The sequence below is a fragment of the Benincasa hispida genome, chromosome 4 (genome assembly GCF_009727055.1).
Source record: "Benincasa hispida cultivar B227 chromosome 4, ASM972705v1, whole genome shotgun sequence".
Lineage (NCBI taxonomy): Eukaryota > Viridiplantae > Streptophyta > Magnoliopsida > Cucurbitales > Cucurbitaceae > Benincasa > Benincasa hispida.
The window spans coordinates 1,950,733-1,970,729 of NC_052352.1; the positions used below are offsets into that span (position 1 = coordinate 1,950,733).

The following is a 19,997-nucleotide window of genomic DNA, read 5'->3' on the forward strand; positions in this document are numbered from 1 at the left end:
GTTGGAAAAGAGGTCGGTGCAGAGTCTGACCAATCGATAGTCGTTGTTTTAATTACAATGTAATTATGAATATTTCTTAATAAATCATCTGTAATCTCATTTATATGGTTGAGGTAGTCTAGCCTTTTATAAATTCATTTATATTTTATTTTACTATTTTTATTAATGAAATTATGGTTTGATATTTTTAATTTACAAGTGAAAAGTTAAAATTTGTGGTTCTTCTAATTAGTCCTTGGCATTATGGGCAAAATTTTAGATCATCGGGCAAAATTTCCCAAGAAGCCCAAATCCAAAAAACTTCAGGTATTTGGTGTATGCAGGAGGCGCCAAGTAGACTCAAAACGTGGCATTTTTCTCGTTTCTTCACCCAAACAACCCTCCCCGCTTTCCACTTCCTTCTCCCACTCTTCTGCAGGTGCAGGTTTCTTTCAAATTTCTTCATTCTCTCCAACAATTGGTGGAACAAGATGCATCTCTGATGGATTTTCCAATCTCTTCTTGCATTTCTTGTTCTTTTTAGTCATTAGCCGATGAGGAATGTCGTTGCGTGCCTCAACCGCCACCGCCTGCTCACTCCGGCTTACCGAAGTACGTTATCTTCACCACTATTACTTGCATTTTCTAATTCTTTTTGTTGCTGCGATGTGTGCCTGGTGATTTTTATGAGATGTATGATAGTGAGAAATCACTCGAAAATTCAACTAGAGAGTAGAGAACGTACTTCGTTATTGGCGATGTTAGGAATCTCAGGATCTTTCTTTGTTTCCTTTCCTTCTCGTGCTAATCACGTTATTCTACTCTTTTATCGGTAATTGGTACTTTTTCTTGATTTGATTGTATTTTCTTTGGTTTGTTTTAATTTTATTTGCGGGAGCTACATTTTGACCTTCCAAATTGTATCTGGTAAAGAACAACTTCGGTTGAGGTATCTTTTTGTGGACTTCTATTGTTCTGGTATTCCCGATTGAGTTTCTTGTAATAGCTAATTTGAGGAAATTTCGACAAGCTCATATAATCTTGAACTTATTTTACACCCATCCCACCACCAAACAAACGAAACAGCCGCAAATTATGAAGCGTGAAATGTGAATTAAGAATTAGGATCTGATATAAAAAAAATTTACGTTCGTTCCCTAAATAGTTAAATCAATCATATGTGCCTGCATTCTCAAAGCCCCTGATTCTATGAACAGGATTGATGGGATTTAAGAATGACATACGGTATCTGTCAACAGGATTGTTGGGATTTTGTTCGAGCTCATTGAGATGTTTTTGGTTCAAATGTGTTGCTGATTTTGTTTGTTCTTGAATGCTATTGTTTCCTTTCGAATATCGAGTCATAGAATCAAGTTTAAAAGTATGTGTGTGTTTGTTTTTACTGAACTTATATCTTGCCAAACTACTTTGTTTCATTATGCTATCTTTCTCACAGCTTCGTAACTGTACAACCGTCCATGGAACTAAGTTCAATATTTGTCTTTTGGGATTGAATCAATTTATCTAGCCTTGGAGTGAAAGGAATAGGATGCCAGATTTGTTGTCCACTCGGGATAACTTATCCGTAAAACTTATATTTGTGAAAGGGTTTTCTACGTTCCAATGTTACTACTTCCAAGTGCAAATATATGTTGGAAGGTTTAAGTAAGTGAATTAAATGATCACATTTAACTGTTAAATAAATTAATTCTTATCTTCCTTGGAGATCGCCCATCATTTCCATTTCATATACCATGTATGTTAGGATTTATAAATTCTGCACTTTTGCTACTTTTGCAGATTTACGCCATGTCAATGATTTTGGAAAATGCATATCATTGGGATATTTGCAAGATATCCAAGCTCTGAGGAGACAAGATGTTTATCTGTTGACAAACTTGTTCCACCAAAACTCGTGAGTGAATGCTCATATTTGAGAAGGGACCGTTGTCTTTTATTTATTTATTTTGCCAGGATTTTTTTTAAAAAATTTTTAAATAGAAGAAACGATTTCATTGGTAAATGAAATAAAGGAGTAAAAATTCCAAACACCTTATTGCCAGGATTTATTTGCACTTGATATTTCTGTGTTTGCTATAGCCATTTACTTAAATATTGTGATGCAGATTTTCGACCGGTTATTCAAGCGTACATGGTGAAAGGCCATCTGCAGAGTATGCGAAGTTGAGAAAGCAATTGCTGGAAAATGAATTTGGGCATGCACTTGGAGCTTACAGATCCAAAAGACTTTCCTCTGTCTATCACTTTGGTCCATTTTTAGCGTTGTATAGGGCAGCAATTATCTCATTCCATGTATTGAAGCTAACCATATGGCAGTTCTTCGTTCATGACTTAAAAAAGCGTGCTATTAAGGTATGTCTTACACATCTACTCAAAGGTTTTCATCTGTGAGTAACCTTTTAGTGTCATAGTTAAAAACGTGGTCAATGAAGCTTTATTGGTCTGAATTTTGTTATGTCTGTCCCATTCCCTTTATATCGTATGTGTGTAGTTAGCTCACCCTCGCGGGATCACGACCCTTTGTCCCGGCCATTGTAGCACGTGTGTCGCCCAGGGCATAAGGGGCATGATGACTTGACGTCATCCTCACCTTCCTCCGGCTTATCACCGGCAGTCTGCTGTTGTTTTTGTTCCATTTGCCTTTATGTTAATCATCTAAAAGAAAGAAAGAAAATATTATAGCTGTTTTATGCTATCAGTGTGTAGGATGTTTATGATTGGCTTAGTAAAGTGTTGTTTTTTTCATGCAGTTTCGAGAAACACTAATCAGATTGGGGCCTTTCTATATCAAGGCAAGTTTTTTCCCCTTAATTTGAAATGTCCGCCCATCCTCCAACTTTTTGGAATTGTGCATTTTCTTTAGTCTGCTTTCAATCATCAACAACCTATGTGAAATGAGGTCGCAAAAGGTTTTATCACTGTTTATCTGTTGCTTGTATTAATAATATTTCAACTTAAAGTTGTTTGATGGTGAAAAGAGGCAGATAAATTTAACGTGATTCTCCTTAAATTACAGCTTGGGCAGGCTTTGAGCACAAGGCCGGATATATTGCCAACAGTGTATTGCCAAGAACTTGCAAGGTTACAGGTATGTGAGGTTTTCTTAATTCTTAATTAGTTACGGCCAATCAGATACCATATGCATTATAAATAGTCCTTAGAGATGATTTTCTTCCCAATTACCTTCTTTCAGTCTATTCTGATAGTTTGAACTTTCTTACTCAAGGATAAAATACCTCCATTTCCAACTCACCAAGCAATCAAATCTATTGAGAATCAGCTGGGTCGTCCTGTTTCACAAATTTTTGCTGATATTAGCCCAGAGCCCATTGCATCTGCATCCTTAGGGCAGGTTTATAAGGGTAAGTGGCATTCACTTTCCTGAATGGAAAATTTTCTTTTTCGTTTGAAATTCTTCAAACCATCTCTTCATGTTCATACGCAAAATGAGTGTTCAGATATGGATGTGCAAGTTTTGAATCTTGATGTAAGCTAAAGTTAAATTCCCATTTTTTCTGCCTCAAGTCTTGCAGCTCACCTGCATTCTGGAGAGCTTGTAGCTGTCAAAGTACAAAGGCCTGGCATGTCTCTTTCATTGACTCTTGATGCCTTGTTGTTCCAGATGATTGGTGGCCAGTTAAAACGATTTGCCAAGGCCCGGAAAGATTTATTAGTAGCTGTTAATGAAATGGTGATCCTTTGCATGCTTTTTATTTGTTAGGACTGATTTTCTTTTCCATTTCTGGCTTTCTTGCTTGTAGATTATTCTAGTAATACCTTTAAGAGGGATTTGATTTCCCCATTTTGTGGTTACTTCAGTTGTGAATATCTCTGAAAATTATTCGAAAAAGTCATTGTATCATACATTTTAAATTTAAGATGTTGGACGTTTGACATCATTTTTTTTTGGATCTTGTTTGAAATTATGTAGCAGCGTATTTCAAGATTTATGAGCTTTGGTAATTTGTTGTTATTATAGTTATTAATTTTTGGGGCATTATGGAGCCCTCAAACAATTTTCCAAAGAATAATTATTCAGGTCTTCTTGCTTGATCTGAAATGGCCATTACTTCACAATATCACAGTGGGGTGTTGAGTTCTCTCAAAGATTGGGGACGTGCTTCCCTCGTCCTCTTGTCACTCTCTCTCTGCTTTTGTTTTTTATTTTGTAAATTGATCGTCAATTGCCTTGCATGTTCTTCACATTCAGGCCTTTCTTTAAATGAACAGGTTAGGCACATGTTTGATGAAATCAATTATGTTCAAGAAGGGAAAAATGCTGAGCGTTTTTGTTCTCTCTATGGATGTCAACCATGTAAGTTCTAAGGTATTCTTATATGTCCTAAGATTACTACTACTTCCATATATTGAAGCCAATATCCATTATACATTCAATTTCTAGCTAAACATTCTCTGCGAACTTTTTTTTGGGGATCTTTTGCTAAACCATTTGAAGTCTGATAACTGACTAGCATTTGTACGACTTTCTTCATAACAATGAAGTAGGCGACGGTGGGAAGAGTTCAGCAGTTGATGGCTCTATAAAATATAAGAAATCAAACTGTGTTAAAGTCCCCAAAATATTTTGGAACTTTACTCGGACGGCTGTGCTTACCATGGAATGGATTGATGGAATAAAGCTTACTGATGAAGTTGGCTTGCAAAAGGCTCATTTGAATAGAAGGGAGCTCATTGACCAGGTATTATACAGAAATTGTTCGTGTATTTCTTGTTTCTCTTTCCAATCTTTCTATATTATCTTTATTATTAATATTGATGAAAATAAAAGAGGAAGGAGAAAAGAAACGCACAAATAATTTACGTGGAAAATCCTAGGCCAGGGAGAAAAAATCACGATCTAGACTAGTTTTTTATTATTCAAGTAATACAGAAATACAAGAAGAAGACTGCTCAAATAAATAGATAGACAGGAAGCCTTAGGCCCATAAGAGAATTACAAATAAGCCCCTAGGGCAAACCAACCCTTTTTCGATACTCCCCCTCAAGTTGGGGCGTAAATATCAATCAGATCCAACTTGCTGATACAGTAATCAAAACTCTGTCTTAACAACCCCTTTGTAAGGACATCTGCAATCTGCTGATTAGAAGGGATGTAGGGAATACATATGCTCCCATTGTCCCGTCTTTCTTTAATGAAATGTCTGTCTTAACAACCCCTTTGGTCCTATCGTGCTGGACCGGATTGTTGACAATACATATTGTTGCTTTATTGTCACAAAACAATTTCATTGGAAGCTCCCTATCTTGTCGAAGATCTGTCAATACTTTCTTCAACCAAATTTCTTCACATATCCCCAAACTCATGGCCCTGTACTCGGTTTCTGCACTACTTTTGGCAACTACTCACTGTTTTTTACTTCTCCAAGTGACCAGATTGCCCCAGACAAAAGTGCAATACCCAGACATAGATTTTCTATCAACAGCAGACCCAGCCTAGTCTGAATCAGTATATGCTTCTATACCACGCTTCCTGAACAGAAGACCTTTACTAGGAGTACCCTTTAGATACCGTAGAATGCATTCGACGAATGTCATATGTTCCTCATAGGGAGCTTGCATGAACTGACTGACAACACTCACGACATAAGATATATTAGGTCTCGTGTGAGATAAATATATCAACTTCCCGACTAATCGTTGATATCTCTCTTTACTAACAGGGGCTCCATTGTTAACATTACTCAGTTTGGCATTATACTCCGCAGGGGTGTCTACAGGTTTACACCCAATCATCCTTGTTTCTTCGAGGAGATCCAGAGTATACTTTCGTTGTGAGACAGAGATACCCTCCTTCAACCGAGCCACCTCCATCCCAAGGAAGTATCGCAATTTTCCCAGATCTTTAATTTCAAATTATTCAGCCATCTTTGTTTTAAGTCTCATAATTTCATCAGTATCATCACCGGTCAGTACAATGTCATCTACATACACAATAAGTACTGAGATCTTTCCTGAACCAGACTTCTTTGTAAACAACATGTGGTCTGAGTGCCCCTGATCATACCCCTTGCTTTAACAAACGTGGTGAATCTGTCAAACCAGGCTCTTGGAGACTATTTCAACCCATACAGTGACTTCTTCAATCTACAAACCCGATGCTTAAACTGGTTTTCGAAGCCGGGTGGAGGGCTCATATAGACTTCTTCTTCGAGTTCTACATTAAGAAACGCATTCTTCACATCCAATTGGTGCAAAGGCCAATCTTTATTAACAACAACAGATAACAGCACCCGGATCGTATTGAGTTTGGCCACAGGAGAGAATGTCTCAGAGTAATCAATACCAAAAGTTTGAATAAAGCCTTTGGCTACCAGTCTCGCCTTGTATCTGTCGATCGAGCCATTGGATTTGTACTTGACAGTAAAAACCTATTTACATCCAACCGTCTTGTGCCCTTCAGGAAGAGCAACCTGTTCCCATGTCTCATTTTTCTCTAGAGCTCTCATTTTTTCCATAACTGCAGCCTTCCACTCAGGAGTTTCCATGGCAACATGTATATTACTTGGAACCATTACCGTATCTAGACTGGTAGTAAGAGTCTTGAACTCATGAGGTAGGTTACTATATGTCATGTAACTATGCATAGGGAACTTTATACATGACCTAGTCCCTTTTCTCAAGGCAATTGGAAGATTGAGAGACGCATCATGATTTTCCTCTTCTCCAAGTTTCTTATGGCAGCTAGCCGTCTGATCTATGGATCTTTCTTTAGAAGGACTTCCCACACAATCACCTTCCCTTCCACTGTTCTCGTTTGCTGGAGTTGTTTCCTCTGTGTTGTCTTTTCCATCAGTTTCTCCATCCTCCTCAATTCCCTCTATTTTCTCATCATTTTCACCAATCTCTATATCTCTGTCCACTCTGCAATTATTAGTCTCAACACAGTCATCAGTATCACAAACAGGGATGTCATACCTGGGACTGAGACCGAGTCAGACTCATGAACTGGAGCCGGAGAAGCGACAGGCGGCACTGTTTCCTTCCTGTGATTCTTCCTGTAGTAAGTTATCCAAGGGACTTGATTAGTGGGAAGAACAGGACTAGGGAGAACAGGGCTAGGATGTTTAGGTTCAGCCGACACCTCTAGGGGAATGGAATACGTGGACCAGTTAGCCTCTTCACTAGGACTCTCCCCCTGAAGAGGACTAATGGGAAAGAAAGGCTGATCCTCGAGAAAGGTGACGTCCATCGACACAAAGTATTTTCGAGACGAGGGATGATAACACTTGTACCCACATTGATAGAGAGGGTACCCAATAAAGACACATTTCTGGACACGAGGAGGGAATTTTGTACGATTGGCCTAGGGTTTCGTGGTCTAGGGTTTCATCGCCTTGCTTTGATACCATGATGAAAATAAAAGAGGAAGGAGAAAAGAAACACACGAATAATTTACGTGGAAAACCCTAGGCCATGAAGAAAAAACCACGATTTAGACTAGTTTTTTTATTATTCAAGTAATACAGAAATACAGGAAGACTGTTCAAATAAATAGACAGACAGGAAGCCCTAGGCCCATAAGAGAATTACAAATAAGCCCTAGGGCAAACCAACCCTTTTTCAACAAATATAATACGTTTTTTTATGGGAAAACAAGAAAGCCCTTTTTTGTTGACAGGCAGCTGTATCCATTTTCTATTGTTCTGTTTGTATTTCTTGAAGTAGGCTATTTACATAAAATCTAATATATGTCATTTCTTAAGTGTTTTCCACTTTTCTCTTATAGGGATTGTATTGCTCTTTGAGGCAATTGCTTGAGGTGGGTTTTTTCCATGCTGATCCACATCCAGGAAACCTTGTTGCTACTGAGAATGGCTCTCTTGCATATTTTGACTTTGGGATGATGGGTGATATCCCACGGCATTACCGCGTTGGACTGATTCAAGTGGTAAGAAAATATTATTCAACTTTAATAAGTTCCTCTGTTCAATATAATGCACTTGACTATTTAGGCATACCACTGATTTTAAGAAACATTTGGTAGAATGAGGTACAATTTTGACATGTCAACATCTGTTTATCTGCTCTATTTCCACCCCCATGGCATGAACTATAGATATATTATGTGCAAGTTGTGATGTTTATTGTCCATACGATGCTTAGTGATTTAGGTATCATTTAAGACATGATACATGGTGAGAAAAATAATATCCTCAACCCCCTACCATCAAAAGAAAGACGGAACAATATGTGAAAGAAGGTTGGAAAACTTCTGCTCTGGGAATATAAGATGAGATTAAAAAACACCTTTAGTTCTTGAACTTTATGGAAGTAACAATTTAGTTCTTGAACTTAGATGGTAACAATGTAGTCCCTGAACTTCAAAATTAGTAAATTTTTAGTCTCTAATATGAAAAGTATTGTAAAGATTTAATGAGATTTTTTTCCTTATTTAGATCAATTAATTGATTAGAGACCATTTATAAATTACAAAGATCGTGTTGTTACATAATAAAAATTTATACTTAATTTGGTGGATTTTCACGGTGGATATCAAATTGTTATGTATTAAAGTTTAGGGACCAAATTGTTATAAAATTGAAAATATAATAATAAAAGAAAAATTCATTTGATAACCCTTTCGTTTTCTGTTTTTAGTTTTTGAAATTTTTGCTTATTTTCTTACAACTTCTTTACCATAATTTTCATCATTCCTATGCATTTTTAACTAAATTATTATTTTTTTTTTCAAAAAGGACAAGTTTCTAAGAACTATTTGGAAACTTTTCAAAATTTGGCTTGGTTTTTTAACACACTTTTTAGATAGCTGAACAAAGAAATCAATAGGTGGAAGATAGTGTTTATAACTAGGATCTTAATTTTCAAAAATCAAAAACCAAAAGGTTTCCAAATGGGGCCCAAAGTTTATGGACTAAATTATTATTTTAACCAAAATTCAGAACCAAGAGTGCTTTTTAACCCTAAAATAAATGCCAAGAAATACTGACCTTGATATTCCCCATGATTGAATATTGGTAATTCTTCTATTGTTTTAAATTTCTACCATTGCTGAATGGTCTAAGATTACTTAATAATGGTCTAGGCTGCACATAACTTTCTTGTCATTACACATTTTTACAGATTCCGGAGGTCTTCTCCACATGCATGTTTGTCAATAAAAATATATTGGTCCAAACATTCAATGTTGAATAATTTTGTTCTTCGATATCTAGTTGCACTTATAGTTTTCTTTCACGTCATTTTCCTGTTTGCTTCCAGTCTTCATTTTCTAAGTCTGATGAAAATGTGGTAGAAATTTGTCAGAAAGCCGATTAAAATTTTATTTTCTTTCAGCTGGTGCACTTTGTTAATCGTGACTCGCTTGGTTTGGCCAATGATTTTCTTTCTTTGGGATTCATTCCTGAAGGGGTTGATATTCGATTAGTTTCTGATGCTCTAAATGCATCATTTGGCGATGGAAAAAAACAGTCACTGGATTTTCAGGTTCATTTCCTTGTTTCTGAATTTTAATTTCCATTTACCATCTCAAAAAGAGGGGGGGAATCCTTTTGCATTGTCAATCATGTTTAAAGCTGAAAGCTCTTATGCGTGCAAATTGACATGGATTTCAGGGAGTAATGAACCAGCTATACAGTGTTATGTATGAATTTAATTTTTCCCTTCCTCCGGACTATGCCTTGGTCATAAGAGCATTAGGGTCACTCGAAGGCACTGCAAAAGTCCTCGATCCTGAATTCAAGGTCTTAGAAAGTGCATATCCTTTTGTCATTGGGAGGCTTTTGGAAGATCCAAACCCTGATATGAGAAGAATTTTAAGGGAACTCCTCATCCGAAATGATGGATCCATTAGGTGGAACCGGCTTGAACGCTTAGTAAGTCTTTCCTCTTATTTCTCTATCATGTAGCAAGCACTTTGTTTTTGCGAATGAATGTACTAGTGATGATGCATTTACGCATGGAGGTGCAGACATGCTCTATATACTTGGCTGTCTTTTTTATTCTGTTTGCATTTCTTATTTTCTGATTTTTTTTCCTTATCCGAACAAGGTTGTAAGAGGTCTGCCAGCTTTCTTTATTTGTATCTTAACAAACAAAAAAAATTGTTGCAGGTTGCAGCCATTTCTGAACAGGCTTCCAAGTCAAGTGAGGAATCCCTCAAGGATAATTCTTCGAATCCCCTGGGATGGAAATCATTTGACATGCCAGCAGTTGTGGCAGCTACTGAGGATCTTTTTCTTTTCATTCTCTCTAAGAAAGGTTCAAGGGTACGTGTTTTCCTCCTCCGCGACATCATTGGAACTGTTGACATTGTTCTGCAGGATGAAGTTTTTGGGTGCTCATCCGGTGAGAAGCGTCAGACCAGATCCGAGGTTTGCTCAACTCGTCTTTACATATTTGCTTCAAATAATATCCTTACAAATCAAAGCATTCTTGAAGTCGGATGTCCGGAGGGTCATCTGAAGAAATTTGTTAGGGTGATGGACAATTTGGTGTATTTTGTTTGCAGGATCATGCTATGCTGGAAAGAGTTGTCCACGGATTCCAGTGCCTCCGTGAAGCAATAAAGTTAGCCCCACAAGTGTGGACGGCTATGCTTATTCGCATGGCGTTAAAGCCTGAGGTTCATAGTTTCTCTTTGGACGTCATTTCAAGCATAATTATGCATATTGGAAGAAAAATCCCTGACCATCTTTGGGTTTGTATTTCAAGATTCCTTCATGACTTAGAGAGAGACTGCGGTTCTAACAAAGTATGAGGAAAGTAAACTACTTCTCTTTCTGTTCTTTTAAACAATTCTCTCTTTATAGAACACATTTTAAAAAAATCAATGATAGTCACAACTAGTTTAGCTCTTATTTAAGGGTATCTTTCTGAATCTCTAGACTGTTAAATTGAGAGCGGAGTTTTGAAAGATCGGTTACCTTGGATTTTGCCTCACGGGTTGGTGACTTTTATTTGAAATTTGGAGGGAATTTTTAATTTTATTAGATTCAAGTAATTGAACCATTAATAACGGGTTAGCAAAATTTTAGCCTTATTTATCCTCGATAGGTGACCTGTAAATCTAGGATGATAAAAATAATCATTTTATTAATTAAATTCTTAACTGCACAAATATTTTTTTTTTTCCCTATACTCTTATAGTGTCTATTACTTCGTGTACAATTATTTTAGTCTGGTGGGTGAAACCATACTTTGAACATGTGCCTTTGAGTACGTTGTGCTCAGATGTAGGCATGGTGACACTGGGTCTCTCATGTCTGCATTTGGGATTTTTTTGGGGTGTTTTTAGTCACGTGCTAAGTGTGACAATAAATGAGTCTGGTGTAAAAGGGTAAGTTCATTTTTATGTTATATGCTTAGTTTATTTGTCTTATGTTATTATTATAAAAAAAAAACTTGGGGGACATTTGGAGTAAGGAGCTGATTATTATAGTTCTAGGTTATTATAAGTAATTTATGTTTGAGGTGTAAATTATTTTAGTTTGAGTTATAATAATATGTATTTGAGGGGTAAATTATTTTAGTTTGAGAAGGAAATAATAAATACTGTAACAAAGAATAAAAAAAATGGTGAATGTAAAATAGTAAATACTGTAGTTAATTGAGAGATACAAAATAATATTTGCGGTAGCAAAAAGTGGTTATTATAGTCTTAAGATAGTCTTTACTCCAAACACACATGTAAATTTTTTTTAATGTACATGTGTGTGGAACACTTTAGAATACTTTATTAGAAGTTTGCTTTGAAACTGCACATCTACGAGATTTTCTTTTCCTGATCCAATATACGACTAATTTAAATTAGAGAGGTGTGAGAATCTAATTTTTTTTATCGGGTGATTTTCTTGTGTTTATTTATTTGGAGAATAATATTTTTATCTAGATGTTTCTGAGCTGATTTTAAATGGATCAATTGGAAATAGTTATAAATTTCTAGTCAATTATTTAAATGAATGGAAGTTCAGATGATATTTGCTCTTTTTTTTTTTTTATTTTTTTTTTAGGTTCCACATTTGGGTTCTTTTTGAAGTCTATTTTTTTTGGGGTGTCTTAATTGACTTGCTATCTTATCTTGTGATGCTCTCTCATCTTTTTAAATAACACCAGTCGGTGAAATAAGGGGATAATCCTCAATCCTGGTAGCCTTGCAATGTATAATAGAAGACAAAAGATAGAACAAGACAACATTATCAAATTAGGTGGAATTAAGTTGCTTTAAATAAGAAACCAAGCAAAATTGCAGTATCCTAATTGCTTTACCAATAAACTGTTCCCATGACATCTCATCTTCTCTGAAAAAGGGCCCACTTGGTAGGATTGAAGCAAAAGTTGTTGCCAGTGATACAAATAATTGTAAGAGAACTTGAAAGAAGGGAACATAGAAAATGTGTTCGTCTGTCTCACTCAATCATAGTCTCTTTGCAGCTCATCAGATTCAAAGTGGCATCAAAATCAAAGTCTCAACGACGTAGCCAAATTGCAGAGCCAAATTTTCTTGTCAATTTCTAGTCACGTTTACTTTTAATTTTTAACTAATTATTTATTGATGGTTTGAAACTTGTGGTATTCATTTATTTTGGATGTTTGAATTCTATAATTGCGTTGTAAACAATTGTAATTTATTGAGATTTAATTGATGGCACATTTAATCCCTTGTAGTTCCCTGTGGTGAATGTATAGGAAGAAATGTCTAAGGTCATGTAAAAGTACATGGTCGGTGGGAATTGCATTGGGATATTATCGAATGATTTGTTGTTGGTAATGGCAATGTTTCATTTCTATGCCAAAGCGAGTTCAGTTCAGTTCAAGTGATATGTATGTGTTGGTACCTAGGAGTTTTTTTTATTCAAATCACTCCACCCCTATTGTACTGAAGAAATGTTCTATTTGGAAATTCATCACTTAGTCTTCCAAAAATATTGTTTTGGTGAGTTGTGAATACTTCATTATATAAGAATGCTAGTTTTGGATTCTGAGAAAATAGTCGACTATAATTGAATTATTTCTTAGATCTTTTTCTTAAGGCAAGGATGGCCAAATGTTCATTCTAAGTGAGTCTCTTGTTTAACTCTTATGAATATGTTTTTCTTGTGCTTACAAAATCTGAACCTCCAACATACAAAAAAGGAAGAGAACATGTTAATTACCATTGAGCTTCAAGAAATTGAATCATAAACAGATACTTGTATGTCAATTGTGCTATGCTCGAAATTGAATTTTGCATTGAATTTCTAACTTCATCAAATAAAAAAATCCAACTTTTCAATCAATATTAATAATATGAACCCTCATCATCAAGTTATGAAACTAATGCTTTCTACTATATATTAAATAGCACACTGGTAGCACATAATTGGAATTCAATTAGATATGAATCTACTCATTTTACTTTCAAAGTAATTTATTGGATTGAGATACAAGGTTGAACGTTCAATGTGTACCTATATGATTATTATCACTTCGATTACAACTACGATAGTTCAATAAAAAAGTGATCCAACCTACACATGTAATTTGTACCTTCATGTAATACCTCCCACCCACAATTTAGAATAATACCAAAGGTTCTATTACAAGTATGAGAATAAAATATATCTGTGTGAAAACTCAACCATCTTAAACAATCAATAGGTGCTCAAATTTCACGCATATAAAGGGCCCTTCCCTCTAATATTTTAAACAATTGGATATTCATTAGTCTCAAAGTAAATTCTTCCTAAATATCAAAAGCGGCTAATATTATAATGTTAAAATTATACTTCCCTGACCAACCATGGCCTTTTGCTATTTTAATGGGAATAAAAAGAAAACATTTGTCCAAACCAAACAACAAGAAGCTTAATCAGTTCACCAATAGGGAATCAGAAATTGATACACTTTCTCTAAAGAAAACAATAAAGATGACTTCATACAACTAATCGTGCTTGCTTCAACAAAATCACAATCTAAAAATAAAAATAAAAATTAACAAAAAAACAAAAAACAAAAAACAAAAGATTTCCGAAAACCTTTTTGACCAAACTCCCAAAGATTTTCGTTACCAAAAAAAAGGGCAAAAGATTCAGTTCTACAAAAAAAAAAAAAGAAAAAAAAAAGTTGTACATGATCCAACGGCCAGATTTCGTCGATCAAAACCTCCATTTCCACCCCCCCAACTATTCTTCTTCTTCCTTCATATTTACACAGAAACTTTTTTATATAATTATTATTATTATTTTATTAATTTTATATAAATAATAAAACTTAGAACGACGGAACGACGCCGTATCCACTCACTCTGTCAACATCAAGTTCGATGTCCGTCCGTTTGGCGAACCGTCCTTTGATTCGAGGTCTCGTCTCGGCGTAAGCCTTACGAGATGCGTATCGGATCGTCTTCTCGAACTTTCTGTTCTTCCTCTTCTCTCTGTACCTCAACACTCTCGCCTCCCGATCCGCCGGCGAGATTTGCAGCGGTTGTACCGTCGATTCCGTCGATGGTTTCGTGTACGGATTTGATACATCCGTCATCGTGTTTTCGTCCGGCACCACTCCGACCTCGATCGAAGAGGATGATACCTGATGGTAAAGAACAGGTGAGATCGATGTTTCAGATTGATTCGTATTATTAGGTACTGCTAATTGGAAAAGGATTCTGAATCAAGTGATAACTTACACTGTGACTTATTGACTGAGGATTGTATCCGTACGGGAAAGATTTGGCGACGGGGAAGTCTATGCCGAAGCAACGATCGTTTACTGACGAGAGATTGACGCCTTTGCTCTGAACAGGAACAACTCCATCGGCGCCGGAGCTGTTTTGCTCTTGCGCTTCCAATTTCGGATCTACGTGGCCGTAATCCAGATCTAGGTAAGGATCCATTTCTGGAAACTCAAACTTGCCTGAGTTCAGATCTGAAGTTTCGATTGCTTTAGGGTTAGGGTTCGGAAGAAGCCAGGAAGCAGCCTCGGCCTCTTCTCTACTAACATCGGCGGCATCAGCGTCGACATCGGAGAAGTAACGGTCGTCGAGGAAGTTGATTGCAGCGCTGGGTTTAACGGCGAGTGAGTTGTCGGAGTTGGAGGTGTCGTAAAAAGGAGTGACCGGAACTCGCTCGTGACGGCGAGCGAGAGGGTTAGCAGAGTGAATATCGTGGTCGCAAGTGAGGCAGAGAGCGGCGGCGTCAGCCTTGCAGGTTACATGAGCAGGAGCTTGCTCGCAAACTTCACAGACCCAAACGCGAGCATGGCGAGATGCGAGTTTGTTGGCTGCGTGAACTTTGGAGTCACAGACAAGGCATAGGAAGGCAGAGTCAGCTCGGCAGAAGAGAGTGGCCGTAGCCGACTTACAGGAGTCACAAAGCTTGGAAGCCATGCTCCAATGGCGGAAAACTGAAAATGGTATGTAATGTCTCTCTCTCTCTCTCTCTCTCTCTGGTTCTATAGTATTCTTTTAGTTAATCAGGCGTGTACGAGTCTATCCGGTGGGGCCGACGAAATCCAGTCATGGACGAATGAAAATTAAACACGTGGTCGAGGCTTAGCCATAGAAACCAAAAATATTTATCGCCTTCAGTGAAGGGGAAAATTAATAAATATTTAGGGGGTTGAAAAAGAAATTTTAATATTTTTCTTTTCTTTTCTTTTTTCAGTTCAACACGGGGTGGGGGAAAGAAAAAGCTAAGAGTGGGGTCCACGTGAGATGGAGCGATGTGAAGTTCTTGTCCGGGTTTCGGATTTCATGTGAGAGTTCAGCTTTTTATTTTATTTTTTTTTTTCTAGCAAAGGGGGAAAAAACGACGGTAATCACAATCATACCTTTTAAATTTTTAATGATAAATATTGAGTCTCAAATTTAAGATGTACAAATATAGATATAGATACAGATACGATACAATACGACGATACGATAATTTTAAAAAAACTAAGATACAGATACGTTGAAATTATGTTATTTTATATATATATGATAATGTTCAATTAATTGTTATATTACTTATTTTAAGTTAGATTAAAATAAATTCAAGAAAAGAGTGAAAACTTTAAAAAAAAATCCATCAACATTGAGTGGTGGTTGAACGACTAGAGCAAATGCTAGAAAATAAGTAGAATATGATGATTGAAGAATGAAATTGAGGATGGTGGGGTGTGAATCGTGATTTTGACGGTGGGAGAGAAGTGAAGAATAAAAATTTAATTACACTTCGGGTTTTTTATTTTAACTTGTTATGTTTTTATCATTTTTAATCTATTTTGTTTTTTATGGCTAGATTTAAGTGAATTTTTAAATAAAAATGGGTTGTGGGTTGGATTTTTTAACTAGTTTGGCTTAAATTTGAAGGGAAAAAAAAAAAAACCAACGGATCCTAATACTAATTCTCTACACAATTAGAAGTACCCATGCTTCGTAACCTCAAACTTATACTTATACCAATGTTAAAATTGAATCCTCAAATTTACATAATTGTAGAAATTGTAACGATTGTATAAGTTCGAGGGCTTAGTTTTTAGCATTTGGAGGTTCAAGTTTTATAATTATTGTGAGTTTGAGGATTCAATTTTAACATTTGAGCTTGATGATGTAATTACAACTACTACCATAGTGGTTTTTATAATTTACCTTTTTTAATAGGATTTTCAAATCACAAATTTATTCTTTTGGTGTGAAACTTCTATCTTTTGATTAATTATATAATTTCGGTTAATTTCCATACTTTAAAGATTGCAAGATTATCTTTGATTTTTCATTGTTCCTCAATGTATGGAAAGAAAATTTCTACTACAGTTTGAAAATGTTTGAACATTTTCTATATTACAATTATATATAGTGGCAGATCGAGGAATTTTTTTTAGTATTACAATTCTCATTAAAAAATAAGTTTATAGCAAAAGAACTATAAACTGATTTTTGTATGAGAATTAGGAGAATTAGAGATACATATTTTTGTAGACGATGAGTTTATAGTTTCTATTATTGTTTTTTCTTTTATAATATATCTTTATATCGATTAAAGTTAACTCTACAAAAGTATTAACAATAAAAATATTAAGATTTATTACATAGATTTAAAAGTATAAAAACTAAAAAAATTGATAAGAATTTGAAACTTACTTATTAATGATATAATATGTATATGCTGATGAAGGACGAAAAAAATTATCCAATAACTTAATTTAAGTATGAAATTAATTAAAATAAATATATACGAGTAATTCAAATCTAAAAATTACGTAGAAAAAAAGTGAATAATATATTTTTAGTAGAATATTGTCAAGAGTAAAAACTTTTCTAAATTCGACTTGTCATTAGATGATATAAGGATTATTTTACTAGTCCTACATTTTTATTAAATTTTTATATTACGACAAACAATGAAATGAGATAATGTAGAAGAAAAAAAAAACATTTTACCACAATAATATAGAAATTTTTTCTACTGTACCTATCGGTTGTTTTTCATAACAATATTTAGAGGGCATTTAGAATAATAAGTCATGTTGTTTAGTCGTAAAGCTCATAGTATAATGGATTGATAAGTCACAAAATTAATATTAACAAGTGTGAGTCCTCAATGAATTTAAAAATTCATTGGACCATATAATGAAGTAGGTTGCCCCGTCCAACCTCTTCCAAACACTCTCGCAAGAGTCCACAGAATAAAGTTATATATAACTGAATGATGTGATAAATGATCAAATTGAAAGAGATTTTTTTCAAGTCGAATAATTATAGTTTTGAAATAGTTTATTGAATAAAAACAAAAAAGTTTATATTATAACTTAGAAGAAGGGGAAAAGGTGTGGACGATAAAGGTGGTGGGACCTAATTTTTCCGGAGACTTCTAGTTCTGTCGGCCCAATAAAGTGGCCCAATTCTTGGTTCTGTTCGTGGGTCACGGCCCATTTTTAGTAAACATGTTGGGCTCCACTTGTAATGTCCGGTGTTGAAATTCTTTTCATATGCGAAAATATTGGACTTTCTTAGACAAATGTGTGCTTGACTTTTAAAATAAATAATTTTTAAAATATATAATAAATTTATTTTAGTATTTGATTTTCTACTCTTAAAATATTCGGGTCAAAAGTTTTATTTTGGACTTGTTTTCGCGAAGCATTTTTTTATTTTAAGTATTTCTTGACCAAGTATTCGATTGCATTAAGCATTTTCTCTAAAAACTTTAAAGCATTCTCCAAAAAATACTTTTATATTGTTCTTCAATATAAAACATTTTTGGGTTGGAACCAGTTTTAGCAGCACAAAAATATTCCCCATCATAAGTCGTAACATATTTAGATATAGAAATTGATCAAAGATTTTTGGAAGAAATGTCATCTTCTCTTAAACCAGTTCGATAGTTTTGAAAAAGAAAAAAAAAACGGGTAGAATGCCCTTAACGACTTCAGAAGTCATTGGATCGTTAAAAGCTCCATTTGATAACTATTTTTGTTTTTTCTATTTTATTTTTGAAAATTAAACCTATTTTCTCCTCTTTTTTTTTTTCATGGTTTGCATTTTTCTTAAGTATAATAGTTTAATTATTAATCAAATTCTAAAAACAAAAATAAATGTTTAAAAGATACTTTTAGTGTATGTAGACTTGATTTTTAAAAATAAAAAAAAAAAATCAAATAGTTACAAAATAAGACCTAAGTTTAATCTAAGTGTTTGTTTCCCTTTTCTGTTTCCTCTATTAGTTTAATGAAAAATATACTCAAAAGCACCATGAAAAGAGTTTGATATCATACTTTTTAAGGCGGGTAATCATTTTGTTTTTTAAAATTAAACTTATTTCTTCTAAATTTTTTATAATTTTCATCTTTTTAAGTAAAAAAGTTGAATTCTAAACTAAATTTCAATAACAAAAACAAGCTTTTGAAAATGGCATTTTTTTAGTTTTTAAAACATTGATTGAAAGTAAATACAAATAAAAGTAATTTAGGGATGAAAGTGTTCTTTAAAAAAAAATAATAATAATAAGGATGAAAGTGTTTAAAAACTTAATTTTAAAAAACTCAAATGATTACTAAATGGAATCAAAAGGACAATCACAATTTTTTTTCAAAACAAAACACAACCTTTAGGCTATTCCCAACTTCCAACCTAAGCATCCTTAAACTAATTAAGGTGATCGAGGTCTAAGATTCAAATCTTTGGAGTATGTTGTTTAACTTTAAAAATAAATAATTTAAATAGAGGTACCTTGAATGTAGCTATTGATGAAAGATTTGTTCTTGACTACGAAAAAAAAAGTCATTCAAATAGAGGTTTGTTGGGCTGAGACATCTGGGCTGGGCCTAATTGTCCCCAACCCTGCCCCAGGACATAGCCACTGGCCTTAAATCGACTGATTTGATTAATAATAATTTTAATTAATAATTAAATATAAATATATATTATTTAGACTTAGTAATTTTCAATTAATCAGTGATATTTTATGTTCTATCTGTTTAATAAAAATTTTATTAATTATTAATATTCTAATTAATTAATATTTATTTATTTATTTTTATTAATTAAATAAAATGATTTGAATAGTGTTTAATTTTTTTAAAAAATCATTCATTGATGTTTTTAAGTGATTAAATAATTAACTAACATAAAAATATATTAAATAATTAAATTTAATTATTACTATATTATTTGTTCTTTTACATTTGATTAAATAATTATTTAATTTTAGTTTCTATATATAGAATTGATAAATCAAACACATTCGTTTAATTTTTTTATATTAATTATTCTACAAATTCAAACAAACATTAATTATCTCAAATATTTAATACCCATAACCATAAAACAATATTTATCATCAAGTTGCCTCTGAAGTTACTAAAAACACCCAAATTCCAAATAGAAAGTTATTTAAAGAGAAAAAACAAGAAATAAAACATATTTGGCTTTAAATGAGGAGAGAATCTTTTCTCCCTTTTAATAGGGATTATTTAAATAAATTAAAATATAAAATATAAAATATAAATAAAACTTGAGTAAGCCAGCATAGTTTTTTTATTGTCAAATTGAGATTAACTTA

General features: G+C 34.1%; 2 protein-coding genes across 4 annotated transcripts; one reads left to right on the top strand and one right to left on the bottom strand.

Moving 5' to 3' along the window:
• The first annotated feature begins 319 nt into the window (after positions 1 to 319).
• LOC120075383 (uncharacterized protein slr1919) lies at positions 320 to 11,381 on the top strand. Of its 3 annotated transcripts, XM_039028728.1 has the most exons (15): positions 320 to 591; positions 1,436 to 1,644; positions 1,780 to 1,894; positions 2,106 to 2,352; positions 2,751 to 2,792; positions 3,017 to 3,088; positions 3,227 to 3,362; positions 3,534 to 3,691; positions 4,231 to 4,315; positions 4,504 to 4,700; positions 7,748 to 7,909; positions 9,316 to 9,465; positions 9,594 to 9,854; positions 10,092 to 10,352; positions 10,490 to 11,381. In XM_039028728.1, the coding sequence occupies exons 2-15, from the start codon at positions 1,629 to 1,631 to the stop codon at positions 10,736 to 10,738; spliced, it is 2,151 nt and encodes a 716-aa protein (XP_038884656.1). In that variant the 5' UTR covers positions 320 to 591; positions 1,436 to 1,628; the 3' UTR covers positions 10,739 to 11,381. The 3 variants fall into 3 exon arrangements, with proteins under 3 accessions (XP_038884656.1, XP_038884653.1, XP_038884655.1); XM_039028725.1 differs by lacking the exon at positions 1,436 to 1,644; XM_039028727.1 differs by lacking the exon at positions 1,436 to 1,644 and having other exon boundaries at positions 4,507 to 4,700.
• A 2,400-nt stretch (positions 11,382 to 13,781) lies between these two features.
• On the bottom strand, positions 13,782 to 15,485 carry LOC120075384 (zinc finger protein CONSTANS-LIKE 4). The gene is made up of 2 exons (XM_039028729.1): positions 14,642 to 15,485; positions 13,782 to 14,544 (listed from the first exon to the last, which is right to left on the bottom strand). Exons 1-2 carry the CDS (start codon positions 15,338 to 15,340, stop codon positions 14,230 to 14,232), a joined length of 1,014 nt encoding a protein of 337 aa, XP_038884657.1. The 5' UTR covers positions 15,341 to 15,485; the 3' UTR covers positions 13,782 to 14,229.
• Between the last annotated feature and the right edge of the window lie 4,512 nt (positions 15,486 to 19,997).